Source organism: Periophthalmus magnuspinnatus, chromosome 11 (genome assembly GCF_009829125.3).
Source record: "Periophthalmus magnuspinnatus isolate fPerMag1 chromosome 11, fPerMag1.2.pri, whole genome shotgun sequence".
Classification (NCBI taxonomy): domain Eukaryota; kingdom Metazoa; phylum Chordata; class Actinopteri; order Gobiiformes; family Gobiidae; genus Periophthalmus; species Periophthalmus magnuspinnatus.
In genome coordinates, this window is record NC_047136.2 from 29,899,207 (window position 1) to 29,921,196 (window position 21,990).

The window sequence follows — 21,990 nt, forward strand, 5'->3', positions numbered from 1 at the left end:
CAGATGGTATAGAGCACGGGATTGTGACGTCACACCTAAAACACTAGCATTTGCGTTCATTCAAATGTTTTCTGACGCTATAGAGTCACAGATGTATTTACCAGCAGTGACCCGGGTTTTTTGGGTTGTTCCACCACTTTTGTTTACTTTTTAATGGTGTTTTGACTCATATATCTCTATGAGAGTTTTGCAATACTGCCACAAACATGGAGGATTTTCATGGCTTTTAGATGTTGAAACATTATGACCACTAAACACATAGAACCAAAGAAATGCAGATGTAAAGTACCAGTGTTTTACATTTAGTGTTTTACATTTTATACAAAATGCCCAGAACCAAGGAACTGCAGATGGAAAGTACTTTACATGGAATACAACCAAAAAAGCCAAAACAATATGACCTCCATCAGCTCTCGTTCATGTTTTACTCTTTCTGTGTTATTCAGGCTATATCGTGTTTGCGATCGGATTTGCTGACGCAGATTACGGCGAGCTGGTGAGCATCGCCAGTAAACCCAGCGACCGCCATGTGTTTTTTGTGGACGATCTCGATGCCTTCAAGAAGATCGAGGAGAAACTGGTGACGTTTGTGTGTGAAGCAGCTACGGCCAGTGAGTCACTTCAGGAACCTTTAAATGACTTAGAAATACAGTTTTTATTTACATTTGTCTGTGATTTCAGCGTGCCCTTCTGTCCCAATGAGCGGCAGCACTACACCAGGTAAGGGCTCTGAAGGATGGGTCAAATGCAAAGGACTAATTTCTCCATAGAGACAATAAAGTGTAACTTAAGAACTTTAAGATTATGAGTGTATTCAGACAACTGATGACTGGGATATATCCCTCTGACTTGAAAAAAGGCTTGAAAAATGTTTTTTTTTTTTTTTTTTTAGCTTTCTACCATGTTATAACGTTCCCTCATCATTAACAGGCCTGAAGAGTAATCTCAGTGTAAATGTATGAGCAATCTCTCCCTGGCCTTTTTCAAACACTGCTTAACGATCCTGTACAATGCTCTGCCCACAAGCTTACGCCACCCATGCTCCCACACAACAACTCTCCATAAATATACAAAAACAATTCTCCACAAATATACAACGCAATAGCCTGATACAAAACTATACACAGCAACTTGACAAAACTGATGTTATGTGCAGTAGTTTCATTAGTGGGATACATGCTGATTGTGTTGTGATGTCACTCTAAAGGGGGAGTAACTTAATGCGTTAACACTGTTTTAACGCACTGCTGGGAGTCTAGAACAAAACAACACTGTTTAATCATTACGCACATTTATTGAGCCTTTGGTTTAGCATTTGCTACGTTGTTTATATACAAGTTAATTTAGCTGGAACGCTCTGAGATTAGAATTTATAGTTTCCAAGAGGGAAATAACTAACCTCCCAGTGTAAAACTACCACAGTCCAGCTTCAGTCTGATCCTGTGTTTCTGCGTTTGGAGGTTTCCGGATGATGGACCTGTTTGGCCTGGTGGAGGACAAATATAGCGCCCTCTCTGGTGTCTCTCTGGTCCCAGGAACCTTCAACACATTCCCCTGTTTCAGACTGCACAGCGACGCCCTGCTCGCACAGCCTACCAAGTAACTACACATCATCATATCATATAAACATATAACTAATACATAACCTTCATGCATGCAGACTTGGTTTACTCCTGTTCTGGTCTTGGTTTAGTCTAGTCCAGGTTTAGTTTTGGGTGTAGTCCCAGGTAATGGCACTGTGTGTAGCCTGCGGTATTTTAATAAAAGGTTCTACAATCACAACTGAACCCGGGTTGCCAGAGGCTAGAGGACACGTGGCTCATGTGAGGCTCATTCTGCTTTCTGATTGGATAATTGTCTAGAGAATCAAAATTATCACAGAAATAAATGGGACATCATGTTTATTTGTATTTAAGAATACATCAGCATTAGCATTGCTAGATGAGTTTGATTTGAACATGTTTACCTAAAATCCAAGCACACAGTTAGGTTGTGTTTATGGAATTTTAAATCACACAGTTCATTTGTCTCAGTTTTGATGTGGTATATGTGCATGGACTCTAGGAGCATCCACTCAGAAAAAAACAAAAAACCAAACTCAAATCTGAACTGCTAATCCAACCCTAATATCCAAGAATCCCATGCATTTCAGAACATGTTTGTAGAGCAGGGTCAGTAGCTTTTATACAAAATAAGACCCCATGGAGACACAGGGAGGGCATCTGACATACACCACACGCCTGTGCTGATGTGGTTTATGTCTGAATAGATTTCTCCATCCTGAAGGCCTGCCCTCGGACTACACCATCTCGCTCCTGTTCAGGTATAGGACACAATTTGTTTTGCAGATTTTGATTTGAATTTTAAATGCATTATAAATTAAACTTGTAAACATCCAGGCTCCTACCGGACACGCCCCCTGAGCCTTTCGCTGTTTGGGAAATTCTTGACAAAACCAATGAGCCGCTGGTGGGAGTCATTCTGGACAGTGAGTGATTCATATGTGCACGAAATACCAAAACATTCAGGCAATATTTGTTTAGAACACACTAATGCATCCATTTTTATTTAGTTATAAAATCAATTCACTTTGGAGCTTCAATCACATGCTCTTTGTTTATTTCTTAATGTATCTTAGCTTAGTCTTCATTAAAGGTGCACTGTGTCACTTTTTTGATATATTAAGTTTTTGATGTGGGCTTGTGTGTTTACAGCAGCCTAAATATCCCTCTAAAACAATTATATTTGTTTAATATCTATAGTTGCAAAATATCTACTGCTGCTATGTTTGTTTTTGAGTCGGGCAAAGGTGAGGGCAGCTCTGTGTTTACACCAGTGCAAGGACCCGACATAATGTAAATATAAGCCCACTGTCGCCAACTGGAACACATTAAAATCCACCAGAAAAAAACAAAAAATGTCTAGAGTTTTAAAAATCTTGACCACCCCTTATGTTTGTGTTCTGTTCTTGTGACTGTGGTAGTTGTGACATTCTGGATGTTTTCAGTCTGATGTTGGTCAGATAAACACAAATACAACTGGTCAAGGTGAGTCATTATGTTGTCAAATGTGAATCACCAATAGCTGAGCCAGGAGGCATAGGTTGTCGGGGCCCCAGAGACAAATTCAGCTTAGGGCCCCCTGAAAGCTAGGACCGGCCCAAGCTCCAAGATTCTGTGCTAGGCTCCGCCCACAAGCCTATGTCACCCATGCTCTCAAATGACAATTCTCCATAAATATACAAAAATATGATACAAAACTGTACACAGCAACTTGACAAAGCTGATGCCATGTGCACTAGTTTCATTAGTGGAATTCATGCTGATTATGTTGTGATAGTGCTCTGAAGGGGAAGGGACTTAACATGGAGAGCAAAGGAAGGGGAGACTCAGAGCGTCAAAAATGAAAGTGAAACATAGCATTTTCAAAACAATAAAAGGTAACTTGATGATCTAAATATGTGATGTGTTAGTAGTTAACACCCCATAGTAAGTATAATACCTCCTCCTCCAACAAACAAAATAAATGACACAGATTTTGTTTCAAATCAAAATCCACAAAACCAACGCTTACAATAATGAAAGTGAAACTCCTTAAACTAGAGAGTCTGTTTTACATTGTGGAAAATTACCTTTGACCTTTTGTATTTTCACAGATGGAGGAAAAACTCTAACTTTTTTTAATAACGATTACAAAGGAGACTTTCAGACCGTGACCTTTGAGGGACCAGACATCAAAAAACTCTTCTATGGGAGCTTTCATAAGGTATTGACCATAACTACTGCTCCTACCACTACTAGAACTATTACTAATACTACTGCTACTGCTATTACTGCTACTACTACTATTACTATTACTACTACTGCTAATCTTACTACTACTACTGCTACTACATGTGCTTCCATAAGGTACTGACCAGTAGTACCCATACCTGCTATGATCTCGTCTAATCTGTGAAGCTAAGCAGGCCTGGTCAGGACATATATAGCAGACCTCTGGGAAAACCAGGCAGCAGTGGCAAAAACTGTACATCGTCCACTCTGCAGTATGAATGTGTTTTTTATTTGTTTTATGGACTGACATTCTTAGGAGTCCTTAAATCTGCTTGGTTTTACAATAATGAAAAACTATAATTCTTTCCAGACTAGAGTTACCAAAAGTAGTAGTAGTGAGATATTAATCAGTAGAAATTCGTACTGAAACCGAACACAAAAAAAAAAGGAAAATCACATTTATAGGAGAAAACTGTCAACAAAAAGCAAATATACAGAGACACTTTCTCTATGTTTCTGCGGGCTAAAGATGATGACTTGAGTCTTGTCTGAGTTTAGCTGGAGAAAGTTGTTTTGCCTCCACACACTGATCTGTTCTGTTGGATGCAGTGGCATGAGTGAATCCACTGGTCCATATTCATATGAGCAGCTCTTGAGGTCAAAATAAGTCTGATGTGTACTGTCTGCATCTAATTGTAAAGCTTTACAATTCTTTATTATCCAAGGATCAGGAAGTGCATGGTAGCATGCAAGTTGTCACAGTAAATCTCTGCTTTGGCTTCTGAATATTGTGAAAAGCACTTATAAACTCATCACAGTGAATAATTAGGATGCTCAGAATGTATGAGGTAAGTGAGGAATAACCTTGGTCCACTGCAAACCGTTTAAAATTAACTAGTGATATTTTTCACGTTTTTAAGACAGTAAAAATCAGGTAGAGTGCCTTTAACAAAACAAATGTTTATGACTATGGCTAGAACAGTGGTTCTTACTTTATTTATTTACTCCTTAATTGTGACTGTTGCCATAGCAACCAGCAATTTAAACTATCATATCCTTTGAAAGAAAAAGTTCTCAAAATGGTGCAGGATGCCTGAATGAATGCACAGACCTGCCCATCCACACGTATATACACAAGCCCCCGCACAACTGTGCTTCTCAAAATTTACACTCCAAGTACCATAATAACTCACTTTTGCCCAGTTGCATTGTGAACAGAATTCATTATAAGTAAATTATTATATTATTATTTAATTATTATAATTAGACTTCATTTATCCTGTATTATGCAAAAACAGAGTGTTTTTAGGTTGAGAGAAGAACTCGGCCTAAATCTGCAGGGTTTGTGTGTTAAACATGTGTGAATGAAACAAAACACAACTCCAGGTCTGTTTGTGATGAGGAAACATTATAACATAGATTAGAAAACCGTGTAATATTGTGCTTGGTTTGTGTTTTTGTTCAGCTGCACATCGCCATCAGTAAAACCAGTGCTCGGGTGGTGATTGACTGCAAATCTGTGACGGAGAAAAGCATTAATGCCGCAGGAAACATCAGTACGGACGGGGTCGAGGTCCTGGGGAGGATGGTACGGTCCAGAGACAACAGGGACAACTCTGCTACGGTAAGGACTCTGTAAGAGGTGGAGAGGGAGGAGGAGCAGGAGATGGAGGACGAGAACAGGGTAGGAGGTCCAGGAACAACCGCGACAACTCTGCTATGGTAAGGACTCTGATGACTATGAGGAAAGGGTGGAAGAGGAGGAGGAAGAGGAGGCAAGGAGGGAGAGGAGAGGAAGGGGGAGAGGGTTGAAGGGTGGAGGTCGTGGGGAGGATGGTGCCGTCCAGGGACAACAGGGACAACTCTGCCACGGGAAGGATTAGGGATGTAACAGCCGAAATGTTCTGATATTAAAGTCTCACAATAATATCTTGTGCTGTCACAATATATCGAATTACAAGTGTCTTTGCTCATATTTATTGTTCTGGTGCAGGTATATCTACAAAACAGAGCGAACTACATAGACCATGATGCTTTGCTTTGTTTCAGTGCAACAGTGAAAAAAACTATTGTTAAGCACTTCTACAAAATATCTCAGTATATATTATCCTGTGAGCTTTGGCTATCTTTATCTGTAGTAAGGAGAGGGAGGAGAAGGAGGGGGAGGGGGCCCTGAGGTCCTGAGGGGATGTTGCAGCCTTGAAACCACCCCAACAAATCTGCTACAGTAAGGACTGTGAGGGAAGGAGAGGAGGAAGAGGAGGGATTGAAGGGGGAGGAGAGGGTGGAGGTCCTTTGGAGGATTGTGAGATACAGGGACAACCGCGGCAACTCTGCTATGGTAAGGAGTCTGTGAACGGTGGAGAGGGAGAGGAAGGAGGAGTTTGTGGCCACAGTAAGACTGGTATGAGAAACAATGCACTCTACTGGTTTGTTTGCTCACATGTGGACTTCTATAGGTACAGTTCAAACCATAAGTTTACATACAGTATATAAAAAGATAAAGAAAAAGAGAGCTTCTTGCAAGCTCTCTTAGGCAATGCAAGGCGAGTTTATTTGTATAGCACAAGTCGTACACAAAGTAATTCAAAGTGCTTTAAAGAATAAGAAGGACATTAAAATCACAATCAATCAATACATAAATAAGCACAAGTAATCATCATAAAATTAACATTAAAACAGAAGAGTGCAGAATAAAACCCTTTGAGCACAGAACTTATAAAGTTGTACTTCCTGGTTCTAGTCAGGACCCGAGCAGCAGTGTTCTGGATGTACTGCAACTGTCTTAACGCTCGTTTGGAGAGGCCAATGAGCAGGCCGTTACAGTAGTCTAAACTGGAGACAAATGTATGGATAAGTCTCTCTAAGTCTGGCTTTGACAGTAAACCTTTGATTTTTGCAATGTTTTTAGATGGTAAAAAGCAGCAGATGTTACTGATTTGATGTGGCTGTTAAAGTTCAAGTCTGAGTCCATTACTACCCCTAGATTTCTAGCCTGAGTTGAAGGTTTTAGAGAGAGAGGCTGGAGGTGGCTGATGACATTTTCTCTATGTTTATGTGGGCCAAAGATGATGATTTGTGTCTTGTCTGAGTTTAGTTGGAGAAAGTTCTTTTGCATCCACACACTGATCTGTCAGATGCAGTGGCAGACTGAATCCACTGCTGCCAGTGAGACATAGATCTGAGTGTCATCTGCGTAGTTGTGGTTGGACACTTTATTGCTGTGTATTAACTGGCCTAATGGCAGCATGTAGAATTGAACATCAAGGGGTCCCATGATTGACCCCTGGGGCATCCCACAGGTCGGGGACATTTTATCTGAGACACATTTTCTAATTTCAACAAAGTACTCCGTTTTCTAGATAGGACTTGAACCAGTTTAGTGCTGTACCAGAGATGCCCACCCAGTCCTCTAGTCTCTCTAAGAGGTTCCCATGATCCACAGTGTCAAAAGCAGCACTCAGGTCTAACAGGATCAAGACTGAGACTTTGCCTGCATCAGTTTTCAGGTGGATGTAATTTGTCACCTTGATAAGAGCAGTCTCAGTGCCTAAAAACGGTAGTAAGTAAGTAGTAAGAGCGTTAGCTTCCTAACTAAAAGGTTTTGTTCTAGCTTAGTGGTTTGAATCCCACTTGGGCTTATGAATACTGCCTTTGTGTCATTGGGCAAGGTAATTAACTCACCTGTTAGGAATGTGGTGTGTATGAATGAAGGTTGAACAGGGTGATGGCGCTGATTGGCAGCCTCCCTTCTGTCTGACTTAATAGCAAAACAAAAAACAGTAGAAGACATTATCATACAGAAATGACCACACTGCTTTTGCAGGTATTATTAGTAATTTGAATGATATGCTCTTTTAGTTATATTAATACTTCTATAGTTCTGTGCTAATATAACAGTTTTGAATTTCATAAACATGTTTTGTGTTTCTTGTGCTTCAGTTTGAGCTGCAGAGTTTTGACATTGTGTGCAGTACATCCTGGGCCAACAGAGACAAGTGCTGTGAGCTGCCTGGCCTGGTGAGCAAAAGTTAAACCTCCGAAAACTGTCTTTCCTTTCTGTAACCCTGTTCTAATGTAATGAAATGTTCCACACTGGGGCTTTAATCCTGTTCTAATGTGATAAAATGCTCAACATTGTTCCCTCATCAAAAACATACCTGGAGATGTTGTTGATCTTAATTTTCCAGGGGTCTTTGTGTGTTCATTACAATTGTGTGCTTATTTCTGGGCATTCTCCTCATCACATAGTTTAATTGTTTTACAAATGGTAATCCCTCTGCTACCAGTAGATGGAGACATACACTAGATTCCAAGTGTATGTCTTCAGCGCGTCCAAGCTGGAAAATATTATGGTTTTATACTTGGTCATTATGTTTAATTCTAAAATGTAATTAAAACAAAAGTATTCAAGAGCACATATAGAAATAATGCATAACATGACATGTTGTGGATTAGATTGCAATAGTTTAAAGTGAATATGACATTTCTCTAAAACATACTTAACATCATTATCTTTAACATTTTACTAAAAATCTTCCTTAGTCTTTTCTAGTTTTGTAATTTTGGTGAAGCTTATAAGTTTACTTCCTTGTTGGACATGGGCATAATGTTGACAAGGACCAAGACTTGTCTAAATTACACAATAGTTATGATTTCACAAATAAATATAAATGAAAAGAAAAGATTATTTTTGGCAAATACCTTCCTTGTGCTTAAGAAAGGTATTTTTTCTTTGTTTTTTGGATGGACATGATGACAGCTGATGACATAGACCAGACATGGGCAAACTATGGCCCGGTGGCCACACACGGCCCTTTAGGCTTATTAATCAGGCCTGCTGAACATGACCAAATAATATTATAATAGGTAAGGGCTTGTTCAATTTACCTTTCACCTGTAATGCCAACATTTTCCCAAAAGATGATGGACTTCAGCTACATCAATCTTGTCCGCACTTGTCACTCTTATTCTCGTTTCAGCCCTTCTGCAAAAATAAGCTTATCAAAGAGAAGTGGATAATGAGTGTGTAATGAGTTTTAATAATAAAAAGAAAATATGTTTCAAAATACTTTCAACAAAAGTCCAATCAAAGGCTGTATGTCTAATATGCCAAGAAACGTTTTCAAAGAGTATAATATCAGCCGTCACTTTGCTAAGAAGCACGCCAATTACGCTAGCAAACAGTCAACACAGGAACAGGCGGAAGCCACTTTACAGATTTAATTAATGTATTTGGAAAACTATTTGTACAATGAGCCTTGTATATTCATGCTTTGCTACATTTTACAGGCCAAATATATACACTCACCTGAAGGATTAATAGGAACACCATACTAATACTGTGTTAGATCCCCTTTCGCCTTCAGAACTGCCTTAATTCTACATGGCATTGATTCAACAAGGTGCTGAAAGCATTCTTTAGAAATGTTGGCCCATATTGATAGAAGCATCTTGCAGTTGATGGAGATTTGTGGGGTGCACATCCAGGGCACGAAGCTCCCGTTCCACCACATCTCAAAGATGCTCTATCGGGTTGAGATCTGGTAACTGTGGGGGCCATTGTAGTACAGTGAACTCATTGTCATGTTCAAGAAACCAATTTGAAATGATTCGAGCTTTATGACATGGTGCATTATCCTGCTGGAAGTAGCCATCAGAGGATGGGTACATGGTGGTCATGAAGGGATGGACATCATTTTGACATCATTGGTCAGAAACAATGTTCAGGTAGCCCGTGGCATTTAAACGATGCCCAATTGGCACTAAGGGACCTAAAGTGTGCCAAGAAAACATCCCCCACACCATTACACCACCACCACCAGCCTGCACAGTGGTAACAAGGCATGATGGATCCATGTTCTCATTCTGTTTACGCCGAATTCTGACTCTACCATTAGAATGTCTCAACAGAAATCGAGACTCATCAGACCAGGCAAAATTTTTCAGTCTTCAACTGTCCAATTTTGGTGAGCTTGTGCAAATTGTAGCCTCTTTTTCCTATTTGTAGTGGAGATGAGTGGTGGGGTCTTCTGCTGTTGTAGCCCATCCGCCTCAAGGTTGTGCGTGTTGTGGCTTCACAAATGCTTTGCTGCATTCCTTGGTTGTAACGAGTGGTTATTTCAGTCAACGTTGCTCTTCTATCAGCTTGAATCACTCAGCCCATTCTCCTCTAACCTCGAGCATCAACAAGGCATTTTTGCCCACAGGACTGCCGCATACTGGATGTTTTTTTCCCTTTTCACACCATTCTTTGTAAACCCTAGAAATGGTTGTGCATGAAAATCGCAGTAACTGAGCACATTGTGAAATACTCAGACCGGCCTGTCTGGCATCAACAACCCTGCCACGCTCAAAATTGCTTAAATCACCTTTCTTTCCCATTCTGACATTCAGTTTGGAGTTCAGAAGATTGTCTTGACCAGGAGCACACCCCTAAATGCATTGAAGCAACTGCCATGTGATTGGTTGATTAGATAATTGCATTAAGGAGAAATTGAACAGGTGTTCCTAATAATCCTTTAGGTGAGTGTGTATATATATATATATATATATATATATATATATATATATATATATATATATATATATATATATATATATATATATATATATATATATATATATATATATCTCCTGGCCCGGCCCCTCCGTCAAATTTTAAAACCCATTGTGGCCCGTGTGACAAAATGTTTGCCCACCCCTGACATAGACAGAGGGATTCTGTTTCATTCAACTTATGGCTTTTTCCTGTATTTTCCAAATTTTTGACAGGTAAAACTATGGTAAATATTTAGTGCAGGTACTATCCTGGAAAAACAATTCTGAATTAGAGAAATATATGAATCTGTCAAATGCGCTTTAATGAATCTGTTTGTAATCTTCCATAAAGCACTGGTGAATCAAGTGTTAACCTTAATCCTTATTTGTGTTCAGAGGAAGGAGGTGGACTGTCCTGCGATGCCCAAAGCCTGCACCTGCACCCAGGACAGCAAAGGCCCCCCAGGACCCCCAGGACCTCCAGTGAGCTCCATACACCCACGCACCACCCATACAGCACCCAAACTGCACTCATACAACACCTAAGACCCCCAGTGAGATCCATACACCCATACACCATCCTTACACCACCCATATTCCACCCATGCACCACATATACGCCACCCACAACACAAATACCATGAGACCCAGACACTCGCACACCACCCACAAAGCACACAGACACCAGCTATGAACCTCCCATGCACCATCTAGACAGACCATCACCATCAGACTACAACAACAGTACACATATACCTCCTAGGACCTCCAGGGTCCAGTGAGATCCCGACACCCACGGACCACCCAGACACCACCCATAAAGCACCCAGACATCATCCACACAACAAACACAGCACCCATACACCGCACATGAATCACCCATACAGGACCCAGGACAGCATAGACTCCCAGAACACCCAGGGCCTCTAGTGAGACCTATACACCCACACACAACAGTGTGGTGATTCCAGTCACGTTTGACTCTTTAGTGAAGACTACATGTACCGTGACAGCAGTACATAGTATTTTTTTTTTTTTTTTTATTTACTGGTAAGTAAAAGCTTAACCATATGCACTACAAAGTATTGCTGTAGAATGCAGGGGAATGCATAGATTTTGTTCAGAATCTCCCCCAGACACCCTTTTTGTCCCATATTGATACTTAACACACTGTAAATTGCAGGCATTTTTTTCAAATGGGTGTTTTTATTTAAAATTCACACTTTTCAGGCAAAAAGTAACGTACAATTGCAATAATAGCTACAGAATTTTGAACACCATGGATGTTTGATTACGCGTCGATGATGGACGATTTGATGATCACCTTTTTTCACTATGCCCAGTTTGCAGTCCTGTAACATCAGCACCAGGCTATGATGAGTTTCAGAATGATAAGAAATTACAAATAGTACCATAGTAATTAATAATTATAACAAAATATTATATATTTTGAATGGGCGAAAGTCCTCAAAATGTTGCATATAACAGCAAATCCAGTTGTCCGTTTTATCTCTTTAAACTCTTAAAACACGACCCGAACACTATCAAAACACTCCATAAAAATAACATGACATATGTACTCCAGTAATGTCAAATATTTATTGTTTAAAAAAATACAATTTAATGTCACAATACTGTTGTTTCTGATTGACAGGGAGGTCCTGGCATCAGAGGAGCCAGAGGAGACAGAGGAGAGCCCGGCCCAGTGGTAAGAGAACTCAACCAGGACTAAACCAGGACTAAGCCAGGACTAAACCAGGGCTAAACTAGGACTAAACCAGTTAGAGTGTTAGGCCCCCAACCCGAAGGTCAGAGGATCGAGTCTCACTTGGACCAAGTTCTGTCGTTGTATCCTTAGGCAAGACACTTCACCCACATTACCTAGTATGAAAGTGGTGTATGTGCGAATGATAGGTGGTGGTCGGAGGGGCCGATGGCGCAGATTGGCAGCCTCGCTTTCGTCAATCTGCCCCAGGGCAACTGGGGCTACAATAGTAGTTTACCATCATCAAGTGTGGAAATGAATGAATAATGACTATAGTGTAGTGCTTTGAGAGGCTTTGACAAGCCTGTAAAGCACATTACAAGCGTAAACCATTATTATTATTATTATTATTATTATTATTATTATTATTATTATTATTATTATTATTATTATTATTATTATTATTATTATTATTAAACCAGGACTAAACCAGGACTAAACCAGGACTAAAGCAGGACTGCCAGGACTAAAGTAAGGCTCAACCAGAACTAAGCCAGGACTGAACCAGTTTTAAACCAGGGATAAACCAAGACTAAACCAGAATTAAACTAGGGCTAAACCTGGATTAAACCAGGACTAAACAGGATTAAACCACAACTAAAGTAAGGCTAAACCGGGTCTTAACCAGGATTAAACCGGGACTAAACCTGGACTTAACTAGGACTAAACCAGGACTAAACCATGACTAAACCAAGACTAAGCTAAGGCTAAACCAGGAATAAACCAAGGCTAAACCAGGACCAGGATAATATATATGGTACAGAGAAGGGACAGTGAATATACAGCATAGAGGCGATTTAATCAAGAATTAATCTAGGACTGAACCAAGATTAAACCAGAACTAAACCAGGGCCATACATACAGAAGAGCAACAGTGAGTATGTGGTACAGAGGAGGGCGAGTGAACTTGGTGCAGTGGACCGTAGGGCAGAGGACCGTAGGGTAGAGGACCATAGGGCAAAGGACTGTAGGGCAGAGGACCGGAGGGCAGAGGACCATGGTGCAGAGGAGGAGGACTCTTATTGGATCTCTTTCTGGCAGACTCTGCCCTTCTGTGCATTGTGGGTGTGGCTCCAGAGCCCTCCCTTCATCACAAACGCGGCGGATCCCTCTTTCACGTTGCTGACACTGACTCCTTTTGCCCAGGCCCTGTCAGAACCAAATACAAACCAGTCAGGAGGGAAAACCTAAAGTGTATATCACAGATTAGACTATTATTTCATTGAAACATAGTTAACATCATTAGATTTTAATAAAATTCTTGCCTAGTTTTTACTAGTTTTGTTTGATCAGACCGATAAAAATAAATGACAACATTTTTATTTTGTTAAGTCAATCAAACTGTCAGATGGACAGATGGAAATTTTGGTATAGGTACCTTTAGAACTACTCCTGTATTTGTGTACTTTTATTCTCAACATTTACTCCACAAACTGATACTCAATTCATTTAAACCATGATACATATTTGCCACAGGTACTTCACACCAGTGCGGTTGCAGAGGCAATAAGTCGGGGGTTGGGAGGAGTTCGGGGAGGCCATGGAGAAGGACTATCGGACGGCCTCAAAAAGATTCTAGCAAACTGTCTGACGCCTCAGGAGGGGGAAGCAGTGCTTCACCAACACTATTTATTACGCGGGTGGAGAGCTGCTGACCTCGACTGGGGATGTTGTCAAGTGGTGGAAGGAATACTTTGAGGATCTCCTCAATCCCACCATCATGTCTTCTGAGGAGGAAACAGAGACTGGGGACCCAGAGGCGGTCCATCAAACTGGCTGAAGTCACCAAGGTGGTTAGCAAGCTCCTCGGTGGCTCCAGGGGTGGATGAGATTCATCCCGAGTACCTTAAGTCTCTGGATGTTGTGGGGCTGTCTTGGCTACAACATCCTGTGGCGGTCGGGGACAGTACGGCTGGACTGGCAGACCGGGGTGGTTGTCCCTCTCTTTAAGATGGGGTACCAGAGGGTGTGTTCCAATTATAGAGCAATCACACTCCTCAGCCATCTCAGCCTGCTCAGCCAGTAAGGTCTACTCCAGGGTACTGGAGGGGAGAATCCGACCGTTAGTCGGACCTCAGATTCAGGAGGAGCAGTTTGGTTTTTCTTCCGGTTGTGGAACACTGGACCAGCTCTATACTCTCCATTGGGTGCTCAAGGGTTCATGGGAGTTTGCCCAACCAGTCCACATGTGTTTTGTGGATCTGAAGAAAGCATTTGACCGTGTCCTGTGTGGTGTCCTTTGAGGGGGGGTGCTCCGGGAGTATGGGATCTGGGGCCCTTTGCTAAGGGCTGTCTGGTCCCTGTATGACCGGAGCAGGAGCTGTGTTCACATTGCCGGCAGTAAGTCAGACCTGTTCCCGGTGCATGTTGGACTCTGTCAGGGCTGCCCTTTGTCACCGGTTCTGTCCATTATATTTATGGAATATCTAGGTGCAGCCAGTGGCCGGAGGGGGTCTGGTTTGGGGACCACAAGATCTCATCTCTGCTGTTTGCAGATGATGTTGTCCTGATGGCTTCATCGAGCCAGGACCGGTAGCAGGCACTGGGGCAGTTTGCAGCTTAGTGTGAAGCGGCTGGGATGAGAATCAGCTCCTCTAAATCTGAGCCCATGGTTCTCGATCGGATAAAGGTGGCTTGCCCTCTTTGGGTGGGTGATGAGTCCTTGCCTCAAGTGGAGGAGTTCAAGGTCTTGTTCACGAGTGAGGGAAGGATGGAGCGTGAGATTGACAGGCGAATCGGTGCAGCGTCTGCAGTGATGCAGTCACTGTATCAGTCCATTGTGGTAAAGAAGGAGCTGAGTCGAAAGGCAAAGCTCTCGATTTACCGGTCAGTTTATGTTCCTACTCTCATCTATGGTCATGAGCTCTGGGTAATGACCTAAAGGACGAGATCGCGGATACAAGCGGCCGAAATGGGTTTTCTCCATACGGAGGTGGAGCCGTTGCTCCTACGTGTCGCGAGGAGCCAGCTGAGGTTTGCTCAGGATGCCTCCTGGACGCCTCCCTAGGGAAGTGTTCTGGGCATGTCCCACCTGGACAAGTCCCGGGGGACGACCCAGGACACGCTGGAGGGACTATGTCTTTCGGCTGGCCTGGGGATGCCGTGGGGTCCCACTGGAGGAGCTGGAGGACATGTCTGGGGTGAGGGAAGTCTGGGAGTCCCTGCTTAGACTGCTGCCCCCGCGACCCGGCCCCGGATAGGGGGAAGAAAATGGATGGATAAATACTTCCTATCAAATCAAATCAGAATTAGAAAAATGTATTTTAAATATGGTGTCGTCAGTTGGGTTCATATGAAATCATTATATAGGATATATTATTTTAACTGTCAAAGTGCAGATGTTTGACCTATTTTATGGTGAATATCTTGGTAATATTCTATTCTATATTCTAAAAGTGTGACAAGTTTTTGTTTTTTCTAATTCTGACTTGGTTTCATGGAAAGTACCTGTGGTAAATATGCATCATCGTTTTACATCAGTTAAGCAGCAGTTTGTACAGGAACTGCTGATAAGAAAAGCACACAAATACATGAAGTAGTTCTAAAAGTACCAATACCACTCAAAAAAATCCATCCAAAATGCAGAGACAATTTACGCACAAGGACAGTTTAAACCTTCCGTTAACAAAATAAAGGTGTGCTCATGTATTTTTATTAGTCTAATCATAACTATTGTGTAAATTAGTTAAGCTTTGGCCCTAGTTTACATTATGGTTATTAGGTGTTTGTATGTCACATCTGCTGCCCATGTCCAACCAGGAAGTAAAATTATAAACTTCATCAAAATTGTTAAAATGGAGAAAACTAGGCAAGATTATTATTCGGATCTTTAATATGGTCATGTTAACTATGTTTTAATGGAAAATGTAGTGTAACTTGCCATATGCACTTTAACCTATCTATATGAAACAAAAACTGGCACAAAGTTTCTGTCAGTATAAATAAACAAAAGTGAAATGATTTTTTTCACAATAGCTTCAGAAAATGGTACCATTATTCAACCCCAAAGACGTGATTGTTGTCAGTTGAAAGGACTTAAGTTTAAAGGGCTTATATTTTGTATACATATTTTCTGATCTGTGTTTTAATATTGTTTCCTCATCACAAACAGACCTGGAGTTGTGTTTTGTTTCATTCACACATGTTTAACACACAAACCTTGTGATGTCATCATGTGGTATACAGGAAGTTTTTAACTCCATACACCTTAATTAGAATCATTTGGATGATTTCAGTCCTGGAGCTGCCAGTCTCTACTGAACTAAAGGTAAAAGGAGCTGTTGACTTGAAAACTAGCACTGCATGATGTCACAAGGTGGAACAGAGCATTTTGAGCTTTGGAGACAGAATAATAATAAAGTGCTACTCAAACATGTGTGAATGAAACAAAACACAACTCCAGGTCTGTTTTTGAGGAGGTGACAGCATTACAACATGACTTAAAGCTCACAAGAGTTAGTTTTCTGTAATATAGGCCCTTTAATTTAGCAATTTAGCAAAAAATGTTTGTAGATCATAAGTTTGTAGATTTTTTTTCAAAATGTAAATTGCCCATGAAGTTATGCATTAATATGGTTTTACATGTGTCCTGAGGCGACACCATTGACCCAGGTCCAAGTTTGGTGGTAGTGCAGTCCGATCCATAGGTCCTCCTCAATATTCAGTTTGGCCACAAAATCCTGCAGAAGTTCCTAATCACATTTACAGATTTAGTTTTTATTTGTAGTTTAAAGACGCACTGTGCAACTTTTCTGATGAAAGCCTGCCACTAGTTGAGACTCTTGAGTTGAGTTGTCTCTTGAGAGATGTAGCTGAAAAATCGCTTGAAAACCCTGAATGTTTCTGGGGCATCTCCTCTGCACAGATCTGACACTTATCCTGGTAGCGTCACCTGCTTGTCTACGTGCAGGTTTAATGCTGTACAATGGAACATTTCAGGCAAAGCAAGGAGATCTCGATGGAGACAATCAAGAAATGTTACTTAAGAACTAAACCAGGACTAAACCAAGGACTAACCCAGAACTAAACCAGAACTAAACCAATAATTAACCCAGAACCAAACCAGGACTAAACCAATGATTAACACAGAACTAAACCAGGACTAAACCAGGACTAATCCAGAACCACACCAGGACTAAACCAATGATTAACACATAACTAAACCAGGACTAATCCAGAACTAAACCAGGACTAAACCAATGATTAGCGCAGAACTAAACCAGGACTAAACCAGGACTAATCCAGAACCAAACCAGGACTAAACCAATGATTAACACAGAACTAAACCAGGACTAAACCAGGACTAATCCAGAACTAAACCAGGACTAAACCAATGATTAACACAGAGCTAAAACCAGGACTAAACCAGGACTAATCCAGAACTAAACCAGGACTAAACCAATGATTAACACAGAACTAAACCAGGACTAAACCAGGACTAATCCAGAACTAAACCAGGACTAAACCAATGATTAACACAGAACTAAACCAGGACTAAACCAGGACTAATCCAGAACTAAACCAGGACTAAACCAAGGACTAACCCAGCACTCAACCAGGACTAAACCAGGACTAATCCAGAACTAAGCCTGGACTTAGCCAAGGACTAACCTAGAACTCAGCCAGGACTAAACTGAGGATCAAGCCTGAATTAAACCATGACTAAACCAATGATTAACCTAGAACTCAACCAGGACTAAACTGAGGATTAACCAAAGCAATAGGCAAGTTAATTGCATTCAGTGCAGGAGAGTTAACATGGGGGGTCTGTTGTCCTTACACTCCTGTCTATGTGTAGGCCAGTTATAAGCTCTTTGTGTTGACTGGTTAAAAGCTCTATGTGTAGGCCGTTTGTAGGCTCTATGCGTAGACTCTTTATAGACTCTTTACGTAGACTGGTTATAGGCTTTATGTGTAGGGTGCCTATAAGCTATATGTGTAGGCTGGTTGTAGGCTCTTTATGTAGGCCGGTTATAGGCTCTATGTGTAGGCCAGTTATAGGCTCAATGTGTAGGCTGGTGATAGGCTGTTTGTGCAGGCCAGTTAAAGGCTCTGTGTGTAGGCCAGTTATAGTTTCTATGTGTAGGCTGGTGATAGGCTCTTGTGTAGGCCAGTTAAAGGCTCTGTGTGTAGGCCAGTTATAGTCTCTATGCGTAGGCTGGTGATAGGCTCTTGTGTAGGCCAGTTAAAGACTCTGTGTGTAGGCCAGTTATAGTCTCTGTGTGTAGGCTGGTAATAGACGCTTTACGTTGGCTGGTTATAGGCTTTATGTGTAGGGTGACTATAGGCTGTATGTGTAGGCTGGTTGTAGGCTCTTTATGTAGGCTGCTTGTAGGCTCTATGTGTGGGCTGGTTATAGGCCCTATGTGTAGGCCAGTTATAGGCTCTATGTGCAGGCAGGTTATAGGCTCTTTGTGTAGGCCAGTTATAGGCTCAATGTGTAGGCCGGTTGCAGGCTCTATGTGTAGGCCGGTTGCAGGCTCTATGTGTTGACTGGTTATAGGCTCTATGTGTAGGCTGGTTATAGGCTCTATGTGTAGGCCGGTTATAGGCTCTACGTGTAGGCAGGTTGTAGGCTCTTTTTGTAGGCTGGTTATAGGCTCTGTGTGTAGGGTAGTTGTAGGCTCTATGTGTAGGCTGACTGTAGGCTGTATGTAGACCTCACCTTTTTGTGATTGGTGTTGATTATTGCCAGATTGGCCCCTTCTTTCATACACTCCTCTCGGCTCTGGTTCCAGCTTTTCGGCTCCAGAGACACAAAGAAGCAGCTGCACCTGAAGAGGTGCCAGTCCTCGGGGCACAGGCCTGACACCAACCCAGGCACCACCACAGACACCACCACAGACACCACCACAGACACCACCACAGACACCACCAGAGACACCACCACAGACACCACCACAGAAACCAGCATAGACACCACCACAGATGCCACCACAGAGACCACCACAGACACCACCACAGACACCACCACAGACACACCAGCACAGAGACCAGCACAGACACCACCACAGACACACCAGCACAGAGACCAGCACAGAGACCAGCACAGACACCACCACAGACACACCAGCACAGAGACCAGCACAGAGACCAGCACAGACACCACCACAGACACCACCACAGACACACCAGCACAGAGACCACCACAGACACCACCACAGACACCACCACAGACACCACCACAGGCAACACCACAGACACCACCACAGACACACCAGCACAGACACACCAGCACAGACACCACCACAGACACACCAGCACAGACACACCAGCACAAAGACCACCACAGACACCAACACAGACACACCAGCACAAAGACCACCACAGACACCACCACAGAAACACCACAGACAACACCACAGAAATGACACATGTCATTAAATATCGATACTTACTCTACTTACTTACTCTAAACAGCTTCTTCAGTGTAACAACAGCACCTGCAACCTCACTGGTTGCTTTCTACTTTCTGTCTATTTCTATAATTTTTTTTAGGTTTTTGCAGATAAAATTAATAAATATTTAAAGTTAAGACAGTGGACAGGGAGCTGCAGGTGGATGTCACTGACAACATGTTAAGCACATCACAAATGAGTTGAGTACTTCAGCAGAGGACAATTTGTCTCAGTGCTAATGCTAATGCTATTTTTGAGGCATAACAAATATAAAAAAATTGGATATTTTACTTCTATTAAGTGTTAACATATAAAATATTTAGATGACCGTATTACTTTTTTATTATGTTGAAAATGCTATATTCACCCAAAACAATGTATTAACGTGTTTTATAAGTTGCATTTTTGATGCTCTGAGTCTGCCCTCCCTTTCCCCTTTGTGCATCTTTGGGAAGAGGATCCATTCAGAAGTGCAAAATAATTTGTGCACGACTTAATGTTACAAGTGTAATATTTTGATTTGTATGTGACATAATTAGTCGTATCAATATATATATATTTTTTATTTGTCTGTGATTTTAGGTAGTTGTATGTGTAAATTTCTGATGTGTGTGTGTAGTCAAGCACAGAAATAAGAGAGACATTCAATCATCAATATGAAATAGATGTGGTCAAAATGTACACACAAAAATCATTTTACAGATGTACAAAACAGTTGTGTCTTATCCAGGTGTTTTCCAGTCTACGGCTAAATCAGGCTGTATAATATGGCACAACACCGCCACCTAGTGCTTAGATATACGTATAATCTCTTTCCTCCTTTTGTGATTTTTAACAGTTTTAATTTAACACTTTTTGCATTTTGTATCATTAGGTTAATAGTCTGTGTGACTGTTTAAAAAATGCTCTCAGATTCAATAGTGCAATGTTTTAGACCTGAAATCAATTTATTGCACAGTATTTTATTAATTGGTTCCTCATGTCCAATGTACATCCAGTATTTCTTGCTGCAGTTCTAAGATGGTAAATCCTCTCTCAAGTCCTTGTTTGTCAAAGTATAAGTCATTTTTGCTTATAGTTGAGATAAATCGTAAGCCAAAATTATTTTGTTTTTGGCCATATTCTCTAAGTGACACATTCCCAGTGCAACATCACCTCCCGGGCTCGGCACTGGGTGCTGGATCCAGCTCCACGGGCAGGTGAGGATCTGGGTAGCGTGAGATCATGGATGTGCACTGGCTCAGTGGGGCTGGGGAAAGCTCTTGCCAGATACTACTCTGCGGCTGACTCACTTTGGAGAGCGGGGCTATGGTGCTGGACTGAAATAGCTGCTCAACACTGCCACCTTGTCAGCATGTGCTTTGCACCCCACATCATCTTCCATATGGCTTTTGAATGGATATTTATTTCAACCTCCTGATTCAGTCTTAGTTGTAAGGGGGGTTACACCTTGTTTAGTCCAGGTTTAGAGAATCTTCTGTCCTGGGATAAAGCATTGTTATTGAGTTGTTCCAGCTCCACAGACTATTTGTCACATGGGGCCATGGCCGTCCTCTCGTACCCGGTCCAAGGGGTCATGTACAGCACCAAAACTTGTTTGAAACTCTTGAATGTTATAATAAAAGAAATATCCACTTGGCGGTACAGTACCGCTGGATTGGCAGACCGGGGTGGTGATCCCTCTGTATAAGAAGGGGGACCGGAGGGTGTGTTAGAACCACAGGGGAATCACACTCCTCAGCCTTCCCAGTAGGGTACATTCCAGGGTACTGGAGAGGAGAATCCGACCAATAGTCAAACCTCGAATTCAAGAGGAGCATTGCAGTTTTCATCCCTTTTGTGGAACACTGGACCAGCTCTACACTGTCCATCGGGTCCTTGAGGGTTCATGGGAGTCTGCCAGTCAGCCCACATGTGTTTTGTGGATCTGGAGAAGGCATTCGACCGTGTCCCTCGTGGTGTCCTTTGGGGGTTGCTCTGGGAGTATGGGAGCTGTGTCTGCAGATGATGTTGTCCTGATGACTTCATCAAACCAGGACCTGCAGCAGGCACTGGGGCGGTTTTCAGCCGAGTGTGAAGCAGCTGGGATGAGAATCAGCTCCTCCACATCCAAGGCCATAGTTTTCGACCAGAAAAAGGTGGCTTGCCCACTCCAGGTGGGGGGTGAGTCCTTGCCTCAAGTGGAGGAGTTCAAGTATCTCGGGGTTTTGTTCACGAGTGAGGGAATGATGGAGTGTGAGATTGACAGGTGGATCGGTGCAGCGTCTGCAGTGATGAGGCCGCTGTATCGAACTGTTGTGGCAAAGAAGGAGCTGAGCCGAAAGGCAAGACTCTTGATTTACCTGTCAATCTACGTTCCTACCCTCACCTATGGTCGTGAGCTTTGGGTAATGACTGAAAGGACAAGATCACGGACACAAGCGGCCGAAATGGGTTTCTTCCGCAGGGTGGCTGGCCGCTCCTTTAGAGATAGGGTGAGGAGCTAGGTCACACGGGAGGAGCTCGGAGTAGAGCC

General features: G+C 42.1%; 1 protein-coding gene across 3 annotated transcripts in view; it reads left to right on the forward strand.

Moving 5' to 3' along the window:
* Positions 1-21,990, forward strand: part of LOC117378761 (collagen alpha-1(XIV) chain-like) — a 141,065-nt gene that overhangs the window by 100,381 nt on the left and 18,694 nt on the right. For all 3 annotated transcript variants that reach the window (XM_055225455.1, XM_055225457.1, XM_055225458.1), the window contains 10 exons: positions 447-611; positions 682-720; positions 1,461-1,599; positions 2,270-2,323; positions 2,400-2,488; positions 3,656-3,765; positions 5,239-5,397; positions 7,716-7,793; positions 10,710-10,796; positions 11,968-12,021. In XM_055225455.1, coding sequence (XP_055081430.1) covers positions 447-611; positions 682-720; positions 1,461-1,599; positions 2,270-2,323; positions 2,400-2,488; positions 3,656-3,765; positions 5,239-5,397; positions 7,716-7,793; positions 10,710-10,796; positions 11,968-12,021 — 974 coding nt within the window. The remainder of the gene's footprint in view (positions 1-446; positions 612-681; positions 721-1,460; positions 1,600-2,269; positions 2,324-2,399; positions 2,489-3,655; positions 3,766-5,238; positions 5,398-7,715; positions 7,794-10,709; positions 10,797-11,967; positions 12,022-21,990) is intronic.